Source organism: Danio aesculapii, chromosome 3 (assembly GCF_903798145.1).
Source record: "Danio aesculapii chromosome 3, fDanAes4.1, whole genome shotgun sequence".
Taxonomy (NCBI): Eukaryota; Metazoa; Chordata; class Actinopteri; order Cypriniformes; family Danionidae; genus Danio; species Danio aesculapii.
In genome coordinates this window covers 48,555,213-48,579,554 of record NC_079437.1, presented here as the reverse complement: position 1 = coordinate 48,579,554, position 24,342 = coordinate 48,555,213, and the positions used below count along the sequence as shown (strand labels likewise).

General features: G+C 36.6%; 1 protein-coding gene across 1 annotated transcript in view; it reads left to right on the top strand.

Annotated features, from left to right (window-relative positions):
* Window positions 1-24,342, top strand: part of LOC130221602 (germ cell-specific gene 1-like protein) — a 219,894-nt gene that overhangs the window by 114,880 nt on the left and 80,672 nt on the right. Inside the window, exon 4 of the mRNA XM_056454146.1 lies at window positions 8,078-8,189. Coding sequence (XP_056310121.1) covers window positions 8,078-8,189 — 112 coding nt within the window. The remainder of the gene's footprint in view (window positions 1-8,077; window positions 8,190-24,342) is intronic.

Below are 24,342 nucleotides of genomic sequence, written 5' to 3'. Positions count from 1 at the left end.
GTTGAGCTGGAACAATAGAAGACACGACCGAATGATCATGCGTATGTTTGGCCGACCATATATAGATGTTAGAATTAAAGGGGCCGTCGTGTTGACGTCGGCCCAACGTATGTGTGCTGTCTGGGTAAATCATCTATTTATTAAGTTTATGACGCAAGATTAAAGTCATGCAGCATTGAATGACTTGAAACAGCGTTAAGTCTCTCCTCCATCATTAAAAGATGAGATGCGGTCATTCCTTCAACATTCTCCGAAGACCACTCGTCATTGCTGCACCTGGGTGATTCTGACTTCGGTATTCCATTCAATGCATCTACACCCTTACCTCGTCCAACGGACATTTCGTCAATGGAGTTGACATATCTCGGCCTAACCCACCCAGCCGACCTAACTGACCCGGTGGCAACTTCGAGGATTGACTGTGTAAATACGCCGCATCGAGATTCTCTACTTTCTCCCCCGCCTCACGACCCTCGCCCCACCCTCACGACGCACAACGCTTCCGTGATGCCAACGTTTGATTTAAGATTGCCTGAAACGCCAAGAAACTCTTCTCGTTGTCATCAAGGTGTTCGCCGGTCTCTTGTGCAGGGAGTTATCCTTCCAGATGTAAGTTTAAACCTTATATCAGTAGAGACGGAGAGTAAACTGTACCTGGATTCAACTGGACCAGATGGGAAACCTCGGGCAGATCGTTTTGCGGTGCTTTTGTTTAAAAGGTTAATTCCCCTTAACCTCTACCAGAGCTTGACAGGTTGCGTAAACTTTGACGGTTCCAGGGGAAAAAATGCACTGCCAAACAATGTTCGAGAAGCGATCTCGGATGCTATTGGTCGGAAATTCCTCCCTGCCGCCCGTGACTGGAAGCTGATAAGAGACCGACTCAACGAACTTTTACGAAACAAAAGAATAACGTTTCCTCTGATTTAAAAGAAAAAATATATATTGTATATACTCTTGAACAAAATGTTATGCATGGCATGCATGTCGGTTTAATAATAAAAAGTACAATTAAAAAGTTACATTGTTCTGAAAAGTGAGTAGCCCTTTATTTATTTTTTCTTAATTATAATCGCCTCACAACATAAATCTACACATGTACCAAACCTTTTTTAAATGTATAAAAGCATATAAAAATGTCGATTGTACATTGACAGGCTTACAGATTTAATGAGTTGCATAGATGCGTCTGTATATATTTTTTGCATTCATTGATGATACAAACCAGACTGTATTTTCTTATTTTAATTAAATATTAATTTTGAATGTCTAGAGTTATTACAGTAATTACTTTATTTTTATCAGCCCCTCAAACGTATCCCGTACAGGCCTATTTCTTATAGAAAAACACAGAAAAACTGTTTTCTTGACATTCAACGTTAAATGAGACAGTTCAAGTCATCTTGAAATGTGTTGTAAAGCCTGGGTCAGTTGCTCACCTGCCAGGCACGTGTTACAGTAGCTGACACATAGATGACTGTGTCATCCGCATATAACTGGCAGTCAACCCCTGGGCAGCAATCTGGAAAAACGTTTATGTACATTGTAAACAACAAATGGCCAAGAACGGACCCTTCAGGTACTGCATTATTGTTAGAACGCACAGATGAATTTAGCCCATTGACCCTCACACATTGCTGTCTCCCACCCAAATAAGACCCAAACCACTGTAAGGCTTCTGCTGACATTTTGAACTCTGTTAATTTATTTAGTAAGATACTGTGGTTAACCGTGTCAAATGCTTTCTTTAGGTCCAGGAACACTGCCCCAACCACACTATCTTTATCCAGTGACCCTTATATTTTTTCAAGCAGATAACAATTAGCTATTTCTGTGGAATATTTCTTTCTAAAACCAAACTGCTGTGGATAAAGCAACTGTTTAGAGTGTTAATGCTCCATTGATTGTTCCGCAAAAATGTTCTCCAGCATTTTATGTTATTAAAATGTAATTAAAAATAATAATACATTTACAAAAAAAACTATAAGTTTCCCAAGAAAAAATAGCACTTTCTGTTCAGATAAAATGGCAGCAGATCCAACACCCAAAGCCCCCCTCGCTGCACGTGCCTGCAGAACAATTTATTCATTTATTTAATAAAAAAATGGATGATTGCTATGTTTGTTTCATCCCTGGCTTTGCCACTTTCTGTACCTACACACATTCCTGAGGAATTGTTAATTCGGCCATCAGCAGAACAGCATGAAGTACAATGTTCGTGAACAGGGAAGGGTGGGGGTTGGGCTTAACGCTCTCTGCTATGACTTGCAGCCGTTCACACTTGACCTACATGTCCAGTTCGCACCAAACATGGTAACTACCAGATAAGGATGAAATGATGGTTCTAAAAATCTTTGTTGATAGCTTATTACCACCATCAATGTTATTGTGTGAAATGATTTAAAAATTGCCCTATTATTTGAAATCGACGACTTTATGGTGCTTAGACTATTTGACTCAATTTCCATGCAAATAATCCACATGCAAATTCTTACAATATAGAAAGTCTATTTTGGCTATTTTAATTAAAATTTATTTGCATGGAAGTTGCAATATTTAAAATATATATAGCCTACTCTTATACAAAAAGTTACATTGCATGCTATAATAGGCCTATGTCTATCGGGCTCCTGATGTTAATGTTTCCAGACGAACTTGAATTGAATCATTGCCCGACTGTTAGTGCGCAAGACCGTGTCTACGTGGAGAATATTCAAAATCTAGTTGTGTCACAGATATGGCAATATTTCATTACAAAGTTTATTTTAGTTTATTCTAGTTAATGTGTTAGTCGATGGAATATATAGTTTAATTTGTCCACTCGCGCTTGCTTTCTTTTTCTCGACGCCAGTCACTTCAGGACAGGTTGCAAAAAGTTCATACAGAGGACCAGGATGAGAGAGAAAGCTTTATTATGAAAAGTTTTGTGTAGGCTATGCTAAACAAGCATAGAAAAAAATACTCATTGGTTGTAGGCATGCACGATGGATGGACTAATGTTATAGGCTGTTTTAGGCTATAGTTTATAACCAATTGTGTAAAATATTGAATGAAATATTTACAGCTGCAGGTCCGATTTTCTAACAAATATTATACTCCTTTAGTTAAAGCTTAGATCAGTATCAAGATTTTATTCTTGTTTTGCCGTCTGTAAAAAAGTTTTAATAAGCATACAAGCGCAAGTGCCGGGTGCTGGAAATCTTTGAAAATGTTTTAATTTTAATGTTGGCTATAGTCTATTTTCAAGGTTTGAAAAGTGCTTAGATTTTGGATAAAAGGCTTGGAAATGAATTGTGTTGCTTTGATAGTTTATCTTTATAAATAGTTATTTAATGAATAAAATAAAAAAACATATTTATGCTCTGAATGAAATGAAAACTCTGCTGTAGCCTTTGCATTTTGAGCAGTGGGAAAGACCAAATGCATGGAGGTTTTTCTGTAAAGCAATCTATTTGAGGTAGCCTAATATTTTTAATTGACGAAAAAAAAAAAAAACACAATTGGACAAACAGCCTATGCCGGTTCTTAAAAATGATTCGGTCAATGTTTTCGTTTTGCAATCTTAATTTGTCATTTAAGTGAAAAAGATCTAGAGCAGGATTTATTTTATTATTTTTGTTAGTTTATAATGTTTTTCTATGCTGCTGAAAAAAAAAAAAAACACTGCAGGTGCGTGAAGATGCTCGTTCTGTATGCTGTTCGCATGTTAAATAACCTAAATCAGTATTTTAAAATGCAATATTTAATGTGTCAGACAAAATAGGCACGTCAATGTTTTTTTATTAAATAATATTTTTATATTAATCTGTTAACGGTAAATATTCGCTTAACCAGCGGTTGTTGGTTGGCAAAATGAATCGAAACCAGCATTCCTAGTTTGGCATAAATTGTATCTTAACTATTTGATCTATTATTTGACGGTCAGTTAGCCTATCTACAAAATAAACAAGAAGTGCTTCAACACAAGGTGCTGCATCGCCAAAACACCAACATTATGCGCCAAGATTATGACAATATATTTTATGTTCTCTTTATTAAACATTTATTTCTGAAATGTTACTAAAGTGGTTTATAGTTAACTGAAATGTTCAGTTCTTGATATAACATATGGATGTTAAGTAATGTAAGTTAATTGTAATACAGCATCATAGTGAACAAATATGCGCTAGTCATTGGCGTATATTAAAGGGAGTTCAAAAATGATCACATCCGTAACGCAAAATCGTGGTTGTTTAAAGCAAAGACCTAAGATGAGTTTGCGATCATAATTAGCATGGACATATTTAACCCCTTTTTTGAAAGCACGAAATGTGGTTAGATGATAATGAAATTTACCATTGGCAATTCTCATATTTCATGCATAAACAAACCAATTTCCTTAAAAATTCAACACATCATAACAATAAAATATACACCTTAATGAGTAAATTTAAATTTAGGTTTTGTTGTTTTGGTCAAAAGTTTATTTTTTCATGATTTGGTTGACATTTTAGGGGAACGAAGAGGGCATTAAACCAAACCCCCACCCTGCTATTCACAAACATTTCGCTTCCTCTGAACATTGACAAACCATTAGCCCACACCCCTGACTGATTCCTTAGCGAATAAAAACGGTCCGGCCACACAAAATGCCAGTCAAAATGACTAAGATCAACAAGCTGCATTCCCAAGACATCAGAGTAATGCGCTCTGCTGGACATTCGACTCGTGAAATACATAGACATTTCAATTCCATTGGTGTACACGCTACACTGAGCACTATCAGACAACATTTCAAAGAGCGAACATCGCGAAAGCCTAATCCTCGCAAAATAAAAAAGTAAGTTATCCTCAGCATGGTGTTAAGTTTTAAATATGCATAATATGTCTACAATTTTTTAACAAATGTAACATTTTGCCTTTTTTCCAACCACATTATCAAATTAGTGGAGAAAATCACCCACCAGAATGATGAACTGGTATCAAGTAACGTTAAAAAAAAGCTATGGGATGACCACGGAGTGGAAATCAGCGAGCGATCTATTCGGAAAATAAGGCAAAAGCTTGGGTGGATGTATGAAAAAACTCAGCATTGTCCTATGATCAGAGACAAAAATAAAGAAATACGTCTCCAACAAACCCAAAAATGGATTGATGAGAAAGAGACATTTCACGATGTCATTTTTACCGATGAAACGACAGTGGCTTTGGATCGCTTTGCCACTATGTCCTTTCGTAAGAGTGGAAGACACGTGTCTAAACCAAAGCCAAAACATCCACTAAAAGTTCATGTTTGGGGAGCAATATCCAGAGAGGGTCCAGGACCGATTGCAATATTCGAGGGAATAATGGACCGGACTTTCTTCGAAAATGAAATTATAAAAGAAACTGCTGCTCCATACATTAAGAAAAACTTCGGGGTACATCACCGTTTTTTTCAGGACAATGATCCAAAACACACTGCTGCAAGCAAGGTCATTTTTTTCTGAGGGTATAAACTGGATTAAAACTCCCGCTGAGTCCCTGGACATGAATCCGATTGAGATGGTGTGGCATGCTCTCAAAGATTATATTCGGAAAGTAGCAAAACCAACAACAAAGTCTGACTTAGTTGCTGCCATAAATAAATTCTGGTTTGAGGAACTTACAGCAACGGCATGCAACAATTTTATAAACAGAAGTTCTTTCGACTGTGGTGGAGCGTCAGGGTGGTCACACTGGAATGCAGCATATTCATTGTTTTTGTATAAATGAAAATATGCTATACATTTATTATTACTTATAAATAAATCATTTTGAGTAGAGTTTTGCTTCATTTGTTTCAGCAGAGTCACTCGGAACATGACGGTCATTGGCCGCAAAAGGACATTAATGGCTTTAACGAATCTTAAAAAAAATGTTTTGCGCTAAACTACATTCCATCTCAAGCGACTTAACAGATCAGGTTTACCACTTTTTTTTTTTAGGTAAACAACAATATTGAACTATTAAACTATATAACTTTTTGAACTATATCTATTAATTATTGCCAGTCATCTAAGCTAATATATGCTTTATTGTTCTGAAAAGCGGGAAGCCGTTCGTTTAGTTGAGTAAATTATATTTGCTATTACAGGGCCGTTTGCCAGATTTAGAACTACACATAACCAGTATGTTGTAAGCGCCCTTAAAAGTACGCTAAGCGTCCTTTCAAGTGGGACCCAGAAGTCGCAAGATTATAATTAATTTTTAATTTCTCTAATGGTTTACCAAAAGGCTGAATAATCAAAAAAAAAAAAAAAACAATTAGCTATTTCTAAAAATCGGTGTATATACAGTGTATTACTAAAATCGGTGTATGACAGGGAAAGCTGCCCTCATATTGAACACACACTCACATACACATAGGCCTATATTATTATTTTAAAAAAGTAATAGAAAAAAGGGCACTTTCTCTCCAGAAGGAAAAAGGGCTCTTAATACAATTTGTGCCCCCTTCTCTCCGCACACCTCGTTGAGAACCACCGAACTACATTAAAGAGAATCGTTTTACTTACAGTGAATAAAATACCCCTTGAGTTCGAGGTTAACTAGGTAGCCGCACACTTGACCCGTGTGAGATCAAATCAAAGTCCCTTTAAGATATTCTATAGTCTTTGGGTGAGATGAAGGGGAGTGCAAGGGGGACAGCGTTTTCAGTCGTTTCAGTGTGGATGGCAAGCTTTAGGAAAACGACTAAACCGTTTTAAACCGAAAACTCCGTTTTCAAATTTATCCGGACCTGTGTAAACGTAGCCTCAGTGGTTTTTAACAACGGGGAGATCGGAGGGTGTGCGACTGTTGTTTTCAAGAGCCAAATGGCCAATAAAGATTCACAAACTATCAGTAATAATAAAACTAAACTTTGTTTGATGGTTGTATACTAAGCCATTTTCGAACCGGTGACCTATTGGTTGAGAGCAGATGCTCTACCAAGGACGCCATTGAGCTGCGCTAGTCACCGCGCATTTGGCATAATTTGATTAACGATATGAAAACATATTAAAAGGCTTGAACTGTCATGGCTGAGAACCAGATGGAAAGGAGTCCCACACCGGCCCTGATTTTTACTGTAATATATGTATACCATATATATATATATATATATATATATATATATATATATATATATATATATATATATATATAAAGTAGTGTTCTAGGTTATAACGATGCGTAAAGAATGCTCCGGCTTCAATACAGTGCGTTACAGTACACGACTGCCCCCTACTGTTCATGTCTTTGTTTGCTAGACCGTCTTTCCGTGCTACTGCACCATATGTCGTGGCCATGCAAGATCACTTTGTTTCATTCGCGCGTTAGTTCATGCCAGATCTGTAACAGTTTAAGCTGAAAAAATGGCTATGGTCCATTGAAGAATCAAAAAATAACAATCTAACGAGGTATAATGACTTTACCACCTTGGGTGTGCATTTCTGTGTCTAATTATTAAACTGTCTGTCATCATGTATTCCTTGCTTGAACTAATCAAACAGCCTGTGTAAACAGGGCAAAAAAGCATTAACATATATAAAAGACACAACATGTTCATGTTTTGATGCAAAGTAAAAATACAATCAGCTCTGCATTTATTTTTGCGTTAAATCATAATGTTCAGAATGTTCATGGCTGTTTGTAATATACAAATTATGCACTCATTTGGTCACATGCTATGGTATATTGTGATGTGCATTTGTACAATCTTTTAACTCTTAATGTAAAGTTAAATAAAACTGAAATCTGAACGCTGAAGCTGACAAAGCTAAAAACAATGCTGACCATTTCTGACCCTTTAAGCTTATCTATAAACTAATACGCCCTAAAACAATGTCATAATTTAGATTTGTTAAATACAACTGTAAGATTTTGCTGTACTTGGCTAAGCAATCATTTGAATGATTTGCCAATTCAATCTATTCTAAAATTCTAGTACAAGTAATTTTGACAGTTCTTGCAATATAATGAATGGTACAAGAATGTAATAATACTACATACAAGTTGTTTTTTAAACTTTCAATCATTATACTGAAACTCATACTTAGGCTAATTCTTAGTGCTCTGTAATTCTTCTGCACTCCAGGTCTTTTTGGGATGGTTGCACATATGATGTTCACCACAGCTTTCCAGCTGGCAGTCCAGCTGGGTCCAGAAGACTGGAGACCAAAGACATGGGACTACAGCTGGTCTTATCTGTGAGTATAACATACATTTATTAATAATAAAACAGTATAACTGATTATAGACTTAAAAATGTCTTACTGGAAACTAACATGCCCAGTGGTGCGAGATAAAATGTGTTGCTTCTTAAGTAACATTTATTAGTCAATTTTTGCATTTTTGTCAAAAAAAAAAAAAACACAAGTAAACAAATCAAGCATTTTCGAAATGAAGGTTTTTATTACTAAAACAAAATAAAAAGTGTGTGAAAAAGTGTTTGCTCCCTAAAATTAATAATTGGTTGGGCCACCAAGCAATCAAACATTTTTTAACCTAATTTTGGGGGAGGTAGGACTCGAGTAGGGGTGGGCGGTATCGATAAACTATCTATATTTTCAATACAGGCAATTCATCAAAAGGATCAAATATAAATATTGATCCTTTCTTTTCTTTTTTCTTAATGAATGGTCACTGATTTTAAAATATCTTAATAATAGTAATAATGAGAGTGCTACATATTATTTATTCATTAATTTTGTTTTCGGCTTAGTCCCTTTTTTAATCTGGGCAACTTATCCGGCACGATTTTACGCAGCGGATGCCCTTCCAGCCGCAACCCATCTCTGGGAAACATCCACACACACTCATAAACTATGGACAATTTAGCCTACCCAATTCACCTGTACCGCATGTCTTTGGTCTGTGGGGGAAAGCAGAGCACCCAGAGGAAACCCACGCGAACGCAGGGAGAACATGCAAACTCCACACAGAAACGTCAACTGACCCAGCCGAGGCTCGAACCAGCAACCTTCTTGCTGTGAGGCAACAGCACTACCTACTGCACCAATGCGTCGCCGCTACATATTATATAAATATTTATTTAAACAGGAACAGGAATGGGAACCATAATATTATTTTGCTGTATCTCCGCTAATGGGTCAGTGTTTGCTCACAGCCTTACACTTTCAAAGCCCAGTACACAGCACACACACTCATGTGAAGACACTGACAATGAAGTTGAAGATTCAAATGCAGGTTTATTATGAGAATGGTCAGGCAAGCAATAGTCAACAGGGTCAAACAGATACATACAGGTAATCCAGAGTCATGGTCAAATAACAGGCGAATGGTCAGTACAGGCAGCAAGCAACGTAAATAAATTGAACAAAGCGAGGGTCAAACACAGCTAGTCAAGGCAAAGGAAACGCATCATAATGTCACAAAAACAGTAAAGAAGACTCTGATGTGTATGTGTGTGTGCTGTAATCAGTCCTTGACAATCCTGTCTGTGTGTATGTAATTAATGGTGGTATGTAATTAATCTGGAACAGCTGTGTGCGAGGTGCATGACAGGACTTGTAGTTCGATAGTGTGTGTGTGTAGTTTTCTGGCGATCGGCAGTTGCTGGATTGCTGGTGCTTGTAACAGAGCCCCCCTCTAGGAGCGGCTGCCAGACGCTCCAAAATAGACCAGGAGAGAGGTGCAGTGGAGGTGGAACAGGGGGAGGGACGGAGGGATTAGGAGCTGAGCGGAGGTGTGCTTAGAGCATGGAGCTGCGGAGAACCTGGAGCATGGAGCTGCAGAGGGCCTGGAGTGTGGAGCTGCAGAGGGGCTGGAGCGTGGAGCTGCACAGGGCCTGGAACGTGAAGCTAAGGAGGGCCTGGAGTGTGGAGCTGCGGATCAGCAAGCATTGACTGTTCAGATACAGTCAGACTGTGCAGTGGATGAGAAAGCTTAGGTTCAAGGGGCACTGGCAGTTCATATAACCCCAGTGGGTCAGAAGGCATTGTTTCAGGGGGCACTGGCAGTTCATTTATGCCCAGTGGGTCAGGAAGCTCTGGTTCAGGAGACACTGACAGTTCATAAAATCCCAGTGGGTCAAGAGGTTTTGGTTCAGGAGGCACTGGGAGTTCATTTAACCCCAGTGGGTCAGGAGGCTATTGTTCAGGAGGCACACACACTTAATTTAACCCCAGTGGGTCAGAAGGTTCTGGTTCAGAAGGCACTGACAGTTCATAAAACCCAAGTGGGTCAGGAGGCTTTGGTTCAGGAGGTACTGACAGTTCATTTAACCCAGTGGGTCAGGAGGCTTTGGTTCAGTAGGCACTGGCAGTTCATTTAACCCCAGTGGGTCAGGAGGCTTTGGTTCAGGAAACACTAAGAAGTTCCGCGGTTCTGGGTAGTCACATCTGGCGGCTCTGGGAAGTCCCACGGCTCAGGTGGCTCTGGGAAGTTATGACTCTGGCAGCCATTTGTGGAACTCAGGTGGCAGCTCAGGCCATTCGTATGATTGAGGTGGCGGCTCTGGCCATTTGTGGGACTCAGGTGACGGTTCTGGTCATTCGTGAGATTTAGGTGGCAGCTCAGGCCATTTGTGGGATTGAGGTGGCAGCTCTGGCCATTTGTGGGACTCAGGTGGCAGCTCTGTCCATTTGTGGGACTAAGGTGGCAGCTCTGGTGGCAACGAGGTCTCTGGCAGTGAAGGAGGATCTGGCAGCTCAGGCAGTGAAGGAGGTGGTGGTGGCAGCTCTGGCAATAACAGCTCTGGTGGTTGCAGCAGCTCAAGCAACTCAGGTGGTAATTCAATTCAACTTTATTTCTATAGCACTTTTACAATGTAAATTGTGTCAAAGCAGCTTCACCTAGAAGATTATAGTAAATTGAAACAGTGTCAGTCCAGTTTTCAGTGTTGAAGTTCAGTTTAGTTTAGTTCAGTGTGGTTTAATATTCACTGCTGAGAGATCAAACACTGAAGAGCAAATCCATTGATGCAATGCTCTACAGGTCCCGAACCATGCAAACCAGTGGCAACAGCAGTGAGGAAAAAAATTCACCAATTGGCGAAAGTGAAGAATTAAAAAACCTCAAGAGAAACCAGGCTCAGTTAGGTACGACCATTTCTCCTATGGCCAAACCTCTTGTGCAGAGCTGCAGTCGAGGCGCCGGAGGCTGGAGAGCGCTGGATGTCCATTGTGGAGAAGCTGCAGGTGGGGGAGGTCACCGGCTGGTGTCCAGGCTGTCCCTCCAGGATCAATGTGAGAACTCATCTGTCACTGGGGTCTTACAAGGATCAGTCTCATGCTCTCCACTCCTCCATGACCACCACAGAAGCTTCTCAGGATACGGCCTGGTCCAGGATTATGGAAACATCGGGAATAATAAAAAAAGACCAACATAAGCGCAGATGCCGTTCAAAATATAATGGTCTTTATGGGAGTGCTCCCGGTTCTGGTTGCCCTAAATAATGCAGACTAACAATCCTTTAGAGGATTTGGTTTTCAACAGCATTTGTGTTTTATGTGTATGCTAACGCAAAGAGATGTGTCTTTAATCTAGTTTTAAACTGACAGAGTGTGTCTGCTTCCCGAACTGTGCTAGGCATTTAGCTGTTAGCTGTTTCAGAGTTTAGGTGCCAGATATGAGAAAGATCTACCAACTACAGTTGATTTTGATATTCTGGGAATAATCAATTGTCCAGAATTAATTAAGCGTAGTGGACATGAGGGGCTATAATACACCAGGAGCTCCCTCAAATACTGGGGAGCTAAGCCGTTCAGGGCTTTGTAGGTTGTCAATAAAAATAAAAAATTTATACAATATTTAATAGGGAGCCAATTACAATAATCTAATTGAGAGGTCATGAAAGCTTTTCCGCATCAGACATTGATAGCATACGTTGTAGTTTGGCAACATTTTTAAGATAAAAAAATGCAATTTTACAGATGCTTGAAATCTGGCCTTCTAATGACAGGTTACTATCAAAAATTACCCCCAAATTTTTGACTGAAGATGAGGACTGAGCTAAGAATCCATCAAGGGTTAGACAGTGTTCTAGATTTTTGCATGTGAGGTTTTTGGGTCCAATAAGCAAGACCTTGAGAGGAGATATAAAGTTGTGTATCATCAGCATTACAGTGGAAGCAAACTCCATGTTTTTTAATATTATCACCTAGCGGTAGCATATATAGTGTGAACAGTAAGTGACCAATAACTGAGCCTTGTGGTACCCCACAGTGTACTTTTGATCTGTATGATGCCTCTTCATTAACTGGTACAAATTGATAACATTCAGATAGATACCTGAATCAGGCCAATGCAGTTCGTGTAATACTAACATAATTTTCAAGCCTATCAAGGAGAATATTATGATCGATTGTATCAAATGCAATATAAAAATGTTCATAAAGTCATTACTACTATGTTGAGAAATGCATGTTGATGCTTTATTTTAGTTAGATTGGTTACTGTGTTATACAGAACCCTAGGGTTGTGTTTATTTTGTTCTATTAAAGTTAAAAAATAAGCAGATCTGGCAGACTTTAAAGCTTTTCTAAAGTTAAGTGTACTTTCTTTCCAGGTCAGACGAAAAAACTCTAGTTTTGATTTCTTCCATATACGTTGCATTTTCCGGGCTGCTTTGTTTAAGGCACGCGAGTGCTCATTGTGCCATGGCATCAGATTTTTTTACCTAATCTTTTGGAAGTGTAACGGAGCAACTATGTCTAACGTGCTAGAAAGGACAGAATCAATAGTTCAGTTGCAGTGTCAAGCTCTTCTAGACTGCTTGGAATGCTATGGAAATTAGAAACATAAAAATTAAACATCATTGCAATATTAAAAGAAAGTGTTCGATCATCCCGTTGAGTTTTACTGATCACAGTATGGTACAATGTGATGTCCTCTTAAATTCAATTAAAACAGAGTGCTTATTGGCCATTATGTGTAAACTTGTTGAATGACAAGTTTTTAGAGTTGCTTTTTTGGAGTGAGTTTAAAACAACAAAAGGTTTTTTTAGTTCTGTAAAACAACGATGGGACTTTGGTAAAGCCCAAATTAAGCAGTTTTCTATACAATTTACTCAAAACATTACTAAAGAAACTGGTTTAGTTATGAATGGCTTGGAGGCTGAAACTTTAAAAAATTCAGGAAATAGCTGAACAATATGTTGTTTTTGATCTGTTAGTCAACAAAAAGAAAACTCAGCTGATTTGTTGGATTTTAAAACTCAGGGAGCTTTGGTCAGATCACGATTTCAGAGTATAAACCAAATAGATGCTCCTTTCAGGTTTTTTTTAACCTAGAAAAGAAGAATGGTCAGAGTAGGACCATCTATGCTTTATACTCTGAACCAGGAGGATTGTTGACAGAGCCAACTGAAATTTGCAGGAAGGCAGCTAGTGTTTAATCAAGAATTGTAAAAATGTGAGCTCAGAGTAAGTTATGGGGTTAAAAATGATTTCTTCAGTGGTTTGCTGCAGGTCTCAGAGGACGCTTATAAGGACATCTCAGGTGCACTGAGTGAAACAGAGCTGTGTAAAGCCCTCCAAGAGATGGAGTCAGGAAAGGACACCCGGTTTTATCAAAAGGTTTACAATGGAAAACATCTGGTTTTAAATATTTGGGTTTTTTTAGGTTATGATTTGACAGTACAAATAAATAGGGAGGGGGTGTTTGAAAATATTAAAGGAAGGCTTTGGAAATTGAAAAGTTTATCACCCAAAATGTCATTCAGAGGCCGCATTTTAATAATCAACAATTTGGTTGCATCCTTGTTATGGCACAAATGTATTTGTGTTAATCCTTCCATTTACCTTTTAACTAAAATGCAATCTGCTTTAGTGTTTTTTGGGGGGATAAACTACACTGGATTTCACAAAGTGTTTTATTCTTGCCCAAAGAAGAGGGTGGGCAAGGGTTGATTCAATTACAAAGTAGATTAACAACTTTTAGGTTACAACATATCCAAAGACTTTTAAGTGGTTCTGTCGAACATAAGTGGTGTGCTGTTGCCTATATGGTTTTACACAAGCTTGGAAATCTTGGTCTAGATAAGACTCTTTTTCTTTTATACTCTACAAAACTGGACACTTTTGTTTTACTGATCTTTTATAAGAACATTTTTAAGTTGTGGAGTCTTTTTGTTTTTAACCCTCCTGTCCTGTTCAGATCCTGCCCCTTACTTTAGTGTTCTCGGTCAAAATTGACCAGTCTCTTTTAACTGCTCTTATATTAGCACAAAAATAATTTTTCTCCACCAAATTTTTATTCTACATTCTTCAGCTGTGAACAATGTCTCAAAGTAGTTTTTAACATGAATTTACAAAATTAGACATAAAATAACTGCAATGAAAATAAAATTAGGCGCTGAAAATATATTACAAAATGAACAATAGATAACAGAAATCAAAATACTTTGTTTCATTACTAATAGACAGCTCGCTAAAATAACTATCACAGGGTCTGACCAAAGAAATTGAAATTTTAATCCATCTGAATGATTTATCAACCAGCAAAGCACAAACAAAATGCTTTCCTTTTCTATGTTCTGAGTGATCGAATTTTCAGTCCTTCAAGTGTACTAATATAGGTGTGACAGATGGATATATACATATATACATTATCTTGAATGGTGACCGGTTTTGATGACTTTTATTTTGACGGGTGTTCTGTGTTTTCTTGTATTTTTCGGGAGATCGCGAGTGGGTGAGAGAGAGATGAAGGAGAGCGCAGTGTCTGAGTGCGTCGCTGAAGAAGAGTGCGGTGTCGTGTTCAAAAAGCTGTTTGTTAAGGTTCTTCAGCGGAAGATTATCGCAGCTAAAGTTGAATAAAGCACGACAGCACTGTCTGTAAAGTTTGAGACCGGACTGTGATCTGTGCTTCGTCGTGCAAAGGGTTTTCTTTCAGTGTTTTAGCTGCTAGTGTGACGCAGTTAGAGTGAATGCCACTGAAGCTGTTGAGTACGTTTTGAGTGCAAATATACGGTGGCCCAGTAGTGCAAAACACAACAACATTAAGATGAAAATGCTGCAACACTAAGATGAAAACACAACAACATTAAGATGAAAATGCTGCAACACTAAGTTGAAAAAGCTGCAACACTAAGATGAAAAAAGCTGCAACACTAAGATGAAAAAGCTGCAACACTAAGATGAAAAAGCTGCAACACTAAGTTGAAAACACTGCAACACTAAGATGAAAAAGCTGCAACACTAAGATGAAAACACAACAACATTAAGTTGAAAAAGCTGCAACACTAAGATGAAAAAAGCTGCAACACTAAGATGAAAAAGCTGAAACACTAAGATGAAAACGCTGCAACACTAAGATGAAAAAAGCTGCAACACTAAGATGAAAACGCTGCAACACTAAAAATGTAACACAACGGAAATGCTCCCAACCACTAGGTGGCAGTGGAACACCGATTACTTCTTCTGATTAAATAGATATTATTAATACAGACCAAAACAATGATTATTACCTCGAGAAATTCTACAAGAAGTTCTAAATGTAAGTTAGTAACACTAAATGTAAATCAAGTTGTAATTGAGGATTTTTATTACTTTATGATTTGATATTCTGGGAAATCTTAATGTTTTTATAAAATTAAGCATCAATAGTAATTTCGTCATTAAACTTTTAATGGCTGTTTAGGTCAGCTCTTGTTTTATAAATGCCAACTAAATTTAAACTGTTGTCTTCACAGACTGCAATGTTTTGTCCATTTTGTGGAAATGTTTTGGGGACCATTATAATGTTTTGTGGCTCATGTGGTGGTAATATCCAGTTTTTGGCTGGCATTCAATGTGGTAAGTTCATATTAGGCTCTAAAAATACATATTTAGAGCACTGCTTAAATAATATGTAATACTGGAATAATTAAAGTTGTGATTTATTAGTAGAATTTATGCATAATATTATACAATATCTTCCTTACAGTAAATGACCAGCATCAAAACATACCTTGTCAACATATGCAGTATTTTTTTTTCAGCAGGAGTCATTTAAGATAATTTTAATTCTTTTTTTTATTGATGTTAGACTCATCTGTCCAATTTTGTGAGGATGATCTTCTTCGAAAATACTTCAGAGATGGACACAGTTACAGTGTCATTTTGGATTTTTTGGCATTGAAACACAACATTAAAATAAGCCTTCGTACCTTGAAAACAAAACTGAAAAACTTGTCCTTGTACAGGCGAAAAAACTACTCACCTTTGGAAATTGTTCAGTCTGCTGTTATTGAAGAGTTGAGTGGTTCTGGACAACATTGTGGCTACCGAACAATGTGTCAGACTTTACGGCAAAAACACAATCTTACAGTTAGAAGGCAAGATGTAATGTTTATGATGGCAGACCTTGATCCATTAGGCATTGAAGAACGCTCAAGAAGAAGATTTGTGAGAAGGGTTTACCATTCTTTGGCGTCTAAACATGTCTGGCATGTTGATGGCTATGACAAATTAAAACCATATGGTTTGGCTATAAGTGGATGCATTGATGGTTACTCACGCAAAGTTATGTGGTTAATTTGTGGAGCTAGCAATAATGACCCAGACATTATAGCTCATAATTACCTACAATGTGCCACTGAATTTGGAGTCATACCGAAACTACTTCGCACTGACTGTGGCACTGAAAATGGAACAATGGCCGCAATCCACTGTTCTTTGAGATCCACACACATGAATGACCTTGCAGTGGCTTCAAGCCATATGTATGGCTCCTCAATCACAAACCAAAGAATTGAAAGCTGGTGGTCAGTTTTCAGAAAACAAAGGTAGTTCAAACAATAATGGCATTTTTAGATTGTATTGAACATTTCTTGCTGAGTTTTAGTTGGATATGTGAAATATGTTATAATAAAAAGCCTAATGTGTAAAAGGGATGTTGATGTTGGTCTGTTCATACAGGTCTCAATTTTGGATGGATCTTCTCAATGACTTGAAAGACAGACAGCTCTTTAATGGCAGTCATGAGCAGATATGCTTAATGCGTTTTGCGTTTTTAAGTGTACTGCAGAATGACCTTGATGAATACAAAGAATCATGGAACACTCATACCATTAGGGCAGTTAAACAATCTCGCTGTCCTTCTGGTAAACCTGATGCCATGTACTCTCTTCCACAAAGGTTGGTATGTAAGTTCAAAAAGTTTTTTTAACTTTTGTAATAAAATTAAGATTTTAATTAACACAAAAAGCCAAACTTTTGCAACTTTCTTCAGTGGAATAGAAAATTTAGATAAAATACTACTCCACAGAAGCAAACCTTAAGCTTTAGATTGCTTTAGGTTTATTAGTTATATTTTGGGGATGAACAACAAAATTTATTGATTTAAAGAATAAAATGCCAATAAAACTTTTTTATGTATTTAATACTGTAGTTTTTTTTATTAAACAAAATGGTAGACTTTTTTTACTTCTTTATTCAAAGGTTCAATGGAAGAGAATCTGGATTTAGCATCTCACAGGAAGCACTGGACGAGTTTTTCATTGAACCAACTCGTAGCACATGTGGAGATGGACAGATGCAGGCACACTTTGAAGAACTACATGCTCAAACCAATCTAACTACACCTCACACTTGGGAGGCTGGTGTGGAAAACTACATAACTTTAAAGAACATGACCAACATTTAAACAGAAAAAAAAAAATCAAAGGTATAACTCACCCAAAAATGAAAGTTATCAATTTATATAAACCCATACAAGTTTGTTATTTTTGTTAAACAAAAAAGATGATATTTTGCATAATGTTGGTAACCAGACACTTGATAGTACTCTCTGACTACCGTGGTAGAAAATAAAAGTACAGTGGAGGTCAGTATGTACTGTCAAGTGTCTGGTTACTAACATTACTCAAAACTCATACATGTTTGAAACAATACGAGGGTGAATAAATTATTATTAAGTTTTATTTGTGGGTGAACTATCCTTTTAGTATGGATGCCAGTTTTCATCATTTTTTTATTATATATTTTTGTGGAATCTACAAACAATACCACAATTTCAATAATTTACACATTTTCTTTCCTTTTTTTTTAACAATAACTAAGGGTAAACAAGAACACTCAAAAACCCTAGTTTTCATCATTAAATAAAAAATAAAAAAGGTTATAAAAAAAATCTTAGAATTCTGAATTTTTTCTCAGAAGTTATAAAGTCAGAAATAAAATTGTGTTTGTTTCATGCAAGGATTTCATTCAGCCTTCATCGTCTGTAAATTTGACAAGCATGTCATGCAATGGATCATATGATGCACGTTTAAAACCACGAACTGCTCCATCCCAAATATTTGCTCGATTTATGTTGAATCTACTGCAAGACGTCCTTATGATCTTCTGTAAAAGATCTGACACAATGTCTGCAGCAGAGATTGCATCTGAGCTGTAAAACACAAAGATTTCGATTAAGCCAATCAATCATGATGCTATAAAAATGGAGTGAATAATTTAGAAACAACATAATTAATAAATTACATCCATTCCTCTTCAACATGTTGTGTACTCTGGTCTGACCCTTCTGAATCACTTTCAATCACTATTGGTGCATACAGACGTGTGTAATTACTGTAAAGACAGCATAAAATGCATACAAAATAATTGTAGACCATTAAAATTAGTTTAAAGCAATTTATTTTTTAACTACAATCTAGTTAAAAAAAAAAGCAATTCAACTACAAACTTACGTGTAGCATTTTTGTTGGTCACGTACATGTTCTTGTATGTTGGTTCTGATTTTTCCTGCTTCCTTGATTTGTCAGAAAGAGAACACATTTTTAAATTAAAACCTGTTTTTTAATTAATATTACATAAACCACATAAAAAAAATGAATTTCTGATTTGTTGTAACAAACTAAAGGCTTGTGCACACCAGGCCAACTTTCACTCATGGTTATCACCAATGCCTTATGACTAAACAAAGAGAGACAGTGTGTGTTTTTTTTTTTTTTTTTTTGGTTTGCTTCACAAACTGCATAAAATACTGGTCAACCAATGAGCTTTGCAATTTGGTTCCAATGCTTGGACCTGCTGAACTTACAGCAAATCATGACTTGTAGATCCTTAAGCATAAAGTGGTTTTGTGGCACTCTGCTCTGTCACACATTGAAAACTTGCCTGTTCCTTCTGAGGCCCTTATACACTCACAAAAAGTACTGCATTTACCCCCAGTAAAGCCTGATCTGAGGCCAGTATGCCGCAAGGACAATTCTGTTAATAATGCACAAGCAGTGCTTCATGCTTGCAGTGCAGAGCCCTGAGTGTATACTATACCTTTGTTCAATAAAAATTTGAAAAAGTGGAGTGTGCTGGTCTGAAAGGATGTTGGTAATGGGATATTGTTACACTGCCTGCCTCACTCCCATTCAAATTATACCACAGATAAAATAGGATTTGACTGCAAGTTTCATTTTACCTTTCTTTCATACACATAGGCTGACAAACAAGTAAATACATTTGACAAACATAAATATGTTTTAACGAATGAGTAAAAACTGTCTTTCTTCTGTATGTCAAGTGATTGTCAGGTGTAATGGGATATTTCTGTTTTTCATTAAGCAACATTTGTTAGCACATTCACTTAGCTCAATGCCAACAAAAATAACTTAGGTATGAATACCTTTTAGGTATAAAAAACATCTCGGAAATACACTGAGGATAATCATAAGCGAAAATCGTGTTGGTCTGCATCAGCCTTAAAGTTGTAATGTACATAAGTTGTGACATAAGTGAACTTACTTGTTCCTGAACAGGCAAAGAGTGATCAGGCGGTCTAAAAAAATAACAACTAAAGATTATTTTGTGCAACACTTGAACTTCAGAAAATGTCCTCTTAACTTTACTAAGGTAATACCGGTGTGAGCTGCTTTCTGCTTCATCCGCACTATCCCATATCTGTGTAGAGAACAGAAAGCAGGAGTCAAAATGAGCTACAATTAAATGTTATATTTATGTTAGGAGATATGCAAATAAATGACCTACCAAAGTGTCATTCTCATCATGTTGACTGTGAGAGGTAAATTTTACTTGCACTACGCTGTCTTCACTTGAAGAATCCTCATTACAGTCTTCAAACAACAAATATGAACATAGTAAAATTTTGATTCAATTAAAAAACATGTATATGTAATATTTTATACATTATTTTTATTAGATTTCCTTTAAAATAAATATGCTCACCAGTGGCAAAAAAGTCTTCAACTGTGCATATATACAGTGTTATTCTTTGGTAAGCCTTCCCAATTGCCTCTTTGTACAGCTGTAGTTTAAAAGGGGTGTTTGTTCCTGGAATATTCTTAACCTCTGAACCATCTGGGTACAGTAAAACATAGGGCCCATCTTCCATGTCCTGATTAAAATCTTATACTTTCTTTTTGCCAGCTATTAACACTTGCTCAGATGTCCAGTTTGTTTCAACTTCAAGAGGCAGCCGTTTCCCTCTCAGGGGCTTTAGGACACCACAATGTCTTTCCATACTTCCATTGTAAATCTACACATGAAAAGAATTAACACAAATTTAACAAACTGGACATTATAATAGGCTTTAATATAATTGTTATGAAAAAAAAAAACATTAAAGACTGATTAAAGAAAAAACATGATTTTGAAAGTAGTATCTACACTTCCTCAATCTAACCCTGAACTGTATTCCTGAGCAAACAGATATTCGTGATAAGAAGTAACACTTTACAATAATGTTTAATTAGTTATGGCTTTGTTCAGCATTACAAAATCTTTTTCATATGCTAATATATCTGTTTAACCACTTACACATACATAAATTTATTTTGTTAATGAATTAGATATCATGACCTAACTATGAACAAGACATTAATTCAACAATGCTAAACCTTTGTTCATGTAAACTTAAAAATATAATAATGTTACTTGATGCATTAGTTAACATGAACAAATAATAAAAAATGTTAAAAAATTACACAATCTAAAACTGTCATTTTAGTCATGTTTGTGGACTCTTTACAAACATGATTATTATCAGTAATAAAGCATTTGTTAAGGGAATTGGGAACCTTTTTGTTAAGTGTACACTACTCTGTCATTATGTAATGGTTTACTAACATTTGTAAATTCTTTACTAACATTATCAGTAACAAAGCATTTGTTAAAGAAATAATAAACTTTAAAGTGTACACAACAACCACACTAGCTAATGTATCACTAACATTTAACTTTTTTAACATGATTATTTATTGACAAAGTTATTGTTATTATTTTATTATTAATATATATTTTTTTACTTTTTTTTTTATTATTGTGTTCTTTTTAAGCTGTGGCCTAATGGTTTGAGAGTTGGACTTGGATAATCCAAAGGTTGCAGGTTCAAAGTGCCGGGACCAGCAGGGATTGTTGGTGGAAATATTCACCTCAGTACCACGGCTGAGGTGATTCGCTTGAGCAAAATCAATAATTACTGCTTTGTAATGAATCCATAGATGTTTATATACAACTGAACATACAATTACAAAAGATTCCTAATGTCCTTAAGAAATTTTGTGTTACTAATCATGTTAGTAAAGAGTCCACAAACATGAATAACAGCCAGGGACGTTTATGTTTATGATTAATAATGCATTAACACACACACGCACCCACGCACACACACACACACACACACACACACACATATAGGTAAGTAATGCTTAACAAATGTATTGTTTATTATTAATTAATGCAAATTAACTAATACAAACGTATTGTAAAGTGTTTCTGATAATACACTGTATCCTTTAATTTAAAGTAATTATTAAACAGAAGTGTCTTACCAGATCACTACTGGATGTATACCTTTACTTCTTTATCCTTCTTTGAGGCATGACTTTTCTTTGTAAAAAAGGTTTTCCTCTCCTTTATTGCCCTGAACTTCATGAAGCAATCCACATAACTTGTTTCTGTTTTTCCTGCTTCAGAAACATTGTCATAAAAATCTATTGCATGTCACATTAATCAGCTAACGGAAATCTGCATTAAACATTAAAAGGAATAAAACATTCTTTAGAAATCAAACAGCATGTCCAATTAACATAAATCCTTGGGATCGTGATTTGACGAGGTGTAACATTACAACGCTATTTTAATATATTAATCAAAAAATAAGAAAATTCCGTGACAAACCGCGTTATTCGATTTCATGACAGATACGATACAGATTTATGAAATTCATAGGACCCTACAAACAATACAGCATTGTAACTTACCTCCACTGGTGCTGGGCTCATTTCCATCAGGAACTTTGCCTTTCAGAAATGTTATGTTTTTTCCACATTTGCTGCAGAATGACGGGCAACTGTCAAGTGAAGCCCCGCAAAATGGGCAATACATAATTGCTACCAAGAGCAACGTCCGAAATGAAACGAAACTTTCGAACTAAAACTCTTAAGATGGGCACACGATTGCCTGTTACCTGCCACCTAGTGGTCAGGAGCATTTCCGTTGTGTTGTAATTTTAAAGTTGCAGCGCTTTTCATCTTAGTGTTGCAGCATGATTCATCTTAGTGTTGCAGCGTTTTTAACTTAATGTTGTTGTGTTTTTATCTTAATGTTGCAGCATTTTTATCTTAATGTTGTTGTGTTTTCATCTTAATGTTGTTGTTTTTTTATCTTAATGTTGTTGTGTTTTTATCTTAATGTTGTTGTGTTTTCATCTTAATGTTGTTGTGTTCATGTTGCAGCGTTTTCATCTTAATGTTGTTGTGTTTTCATCTTAATGTTGTTGTGTTTTCATCTTAATGTTGTTGTGTTCATGTTGCAGCGTTTTCATCGTAATGTTTTTGTTTTGCACTATATGGCCACCGTACAAATATCGTCATAATTTGCAAACGTTTACTGCCTGTCTTTAGTTTTGTTTGGCATTTTGCAATCCTTACATTTTTGCAAGTGAGAAATAGCATCAGAGACTAACAACAGCACTGCTCACGTGTTTTTTTCCTACCCTTTTGCTCGTGATCGAGCACGTGAGACTAAAATGACTGCAGAATGATGTAACACAGAACGACGAAAATTTAATTTTACAAAAATATATATTTTTTAATTATACCCTGCTATCTAAGTGACATCTCAAGTTTTTTTCATATACACTTTAATTCAGAAAATTTCAAGAGACTGAGTCAATATTTTATTTATTTTTTATTGATTGGAAGTCAACGGCTGATATTTTAAAACCTCATCATAGTATTTCAATGCACCTTACGTCGTGACAACACACCCTAAATATTTTGAGGCTGATATCTTTCTCTTTTTCTTTTTTATTTTGCATCTAAACTGAAAGTGTGAATTGTGGTGAGTGAAGTGGGCCACAAAACAACGTGAACTGTGAGTAAAATGTGAGTAAACAGCTAAAGGGACTGCTCATAAAAATGGTTATTCTGCTGAAAGAGTAACATTGTGTATGTTTTGATTTCATCCCTTTTGGGGTTTACCAGTTGTTAAATTGCTGTTTAAGAGTTTGTCATAGGGTGAATGAAAAAGTAAATTGTAAAGGGATTTGATTTTCTTTTCTTTTAAAGGGCACCTATGGTGAAAAATCAACTGTTCAAGCTGTTTGGACAGACATATGTGCATGTATGGTGTATAGACCGTCATATTGGGGTCAAATAAACACACCCAGTCCTTTTTTTTCAAATTTAACAACATAAAAATGGTGGACCAACTTTACGTAGAAGTGCAGTCCCCCCGCCCACCGAATTGATTGACAGCTGCACGTATTAACATGTCCCGGTAGTGACGTGTATAATCATATCAGCAAGACCAGACGTGCACAAAGCAACCGGGAATAAAAGGTGTGTTAAGTTTGCTAGGATCATCAATCATCATCAATTGTGAGCAAGAGTAAGTTTCACATGTTTAAAATGTTTTAAAACAGTGCACGTGTGTAATGAATTATAGCGATTTAGCTTAGCTTTACTTCGTCAGCACAGCCGCGTGTCAGAACAATTATAAAGGCAGACGCTTCAATCACGGTTTGTGGACGTTAAATCAGGTATATATTGTACATTAACATAACAGATATCCATACAGCAGTGAGGATTAACCTGTATCCTGTCACATATGCGTGCAAACAGAGTGCGAATATAAACGGGCGCTCTCACTGTGTGAACTTTGTGTGACTCATCGATGCAACTGCACAACAAATACGCCTTGGTAAAGTTCTTACTGTAGTATTTCTCACAAACGCTACGTGAGATCAGCTTCCTTTATGTCTGTCTGTTGTCTAACGCAGCCGAGGGAGGAGATTAAGGCATGCAGAAAGGCACATAGAAACGGTGGGCGGGGAGGACTAAACTTCAAGGAGCAGTACACCAAAACCTCCACCCAGTACAAAAATGTATAAATAGGACTTTAATAAAAGGTAAAATAAAAAAAATCTGATGGGTGTTTTGAGCTCAAACTTTA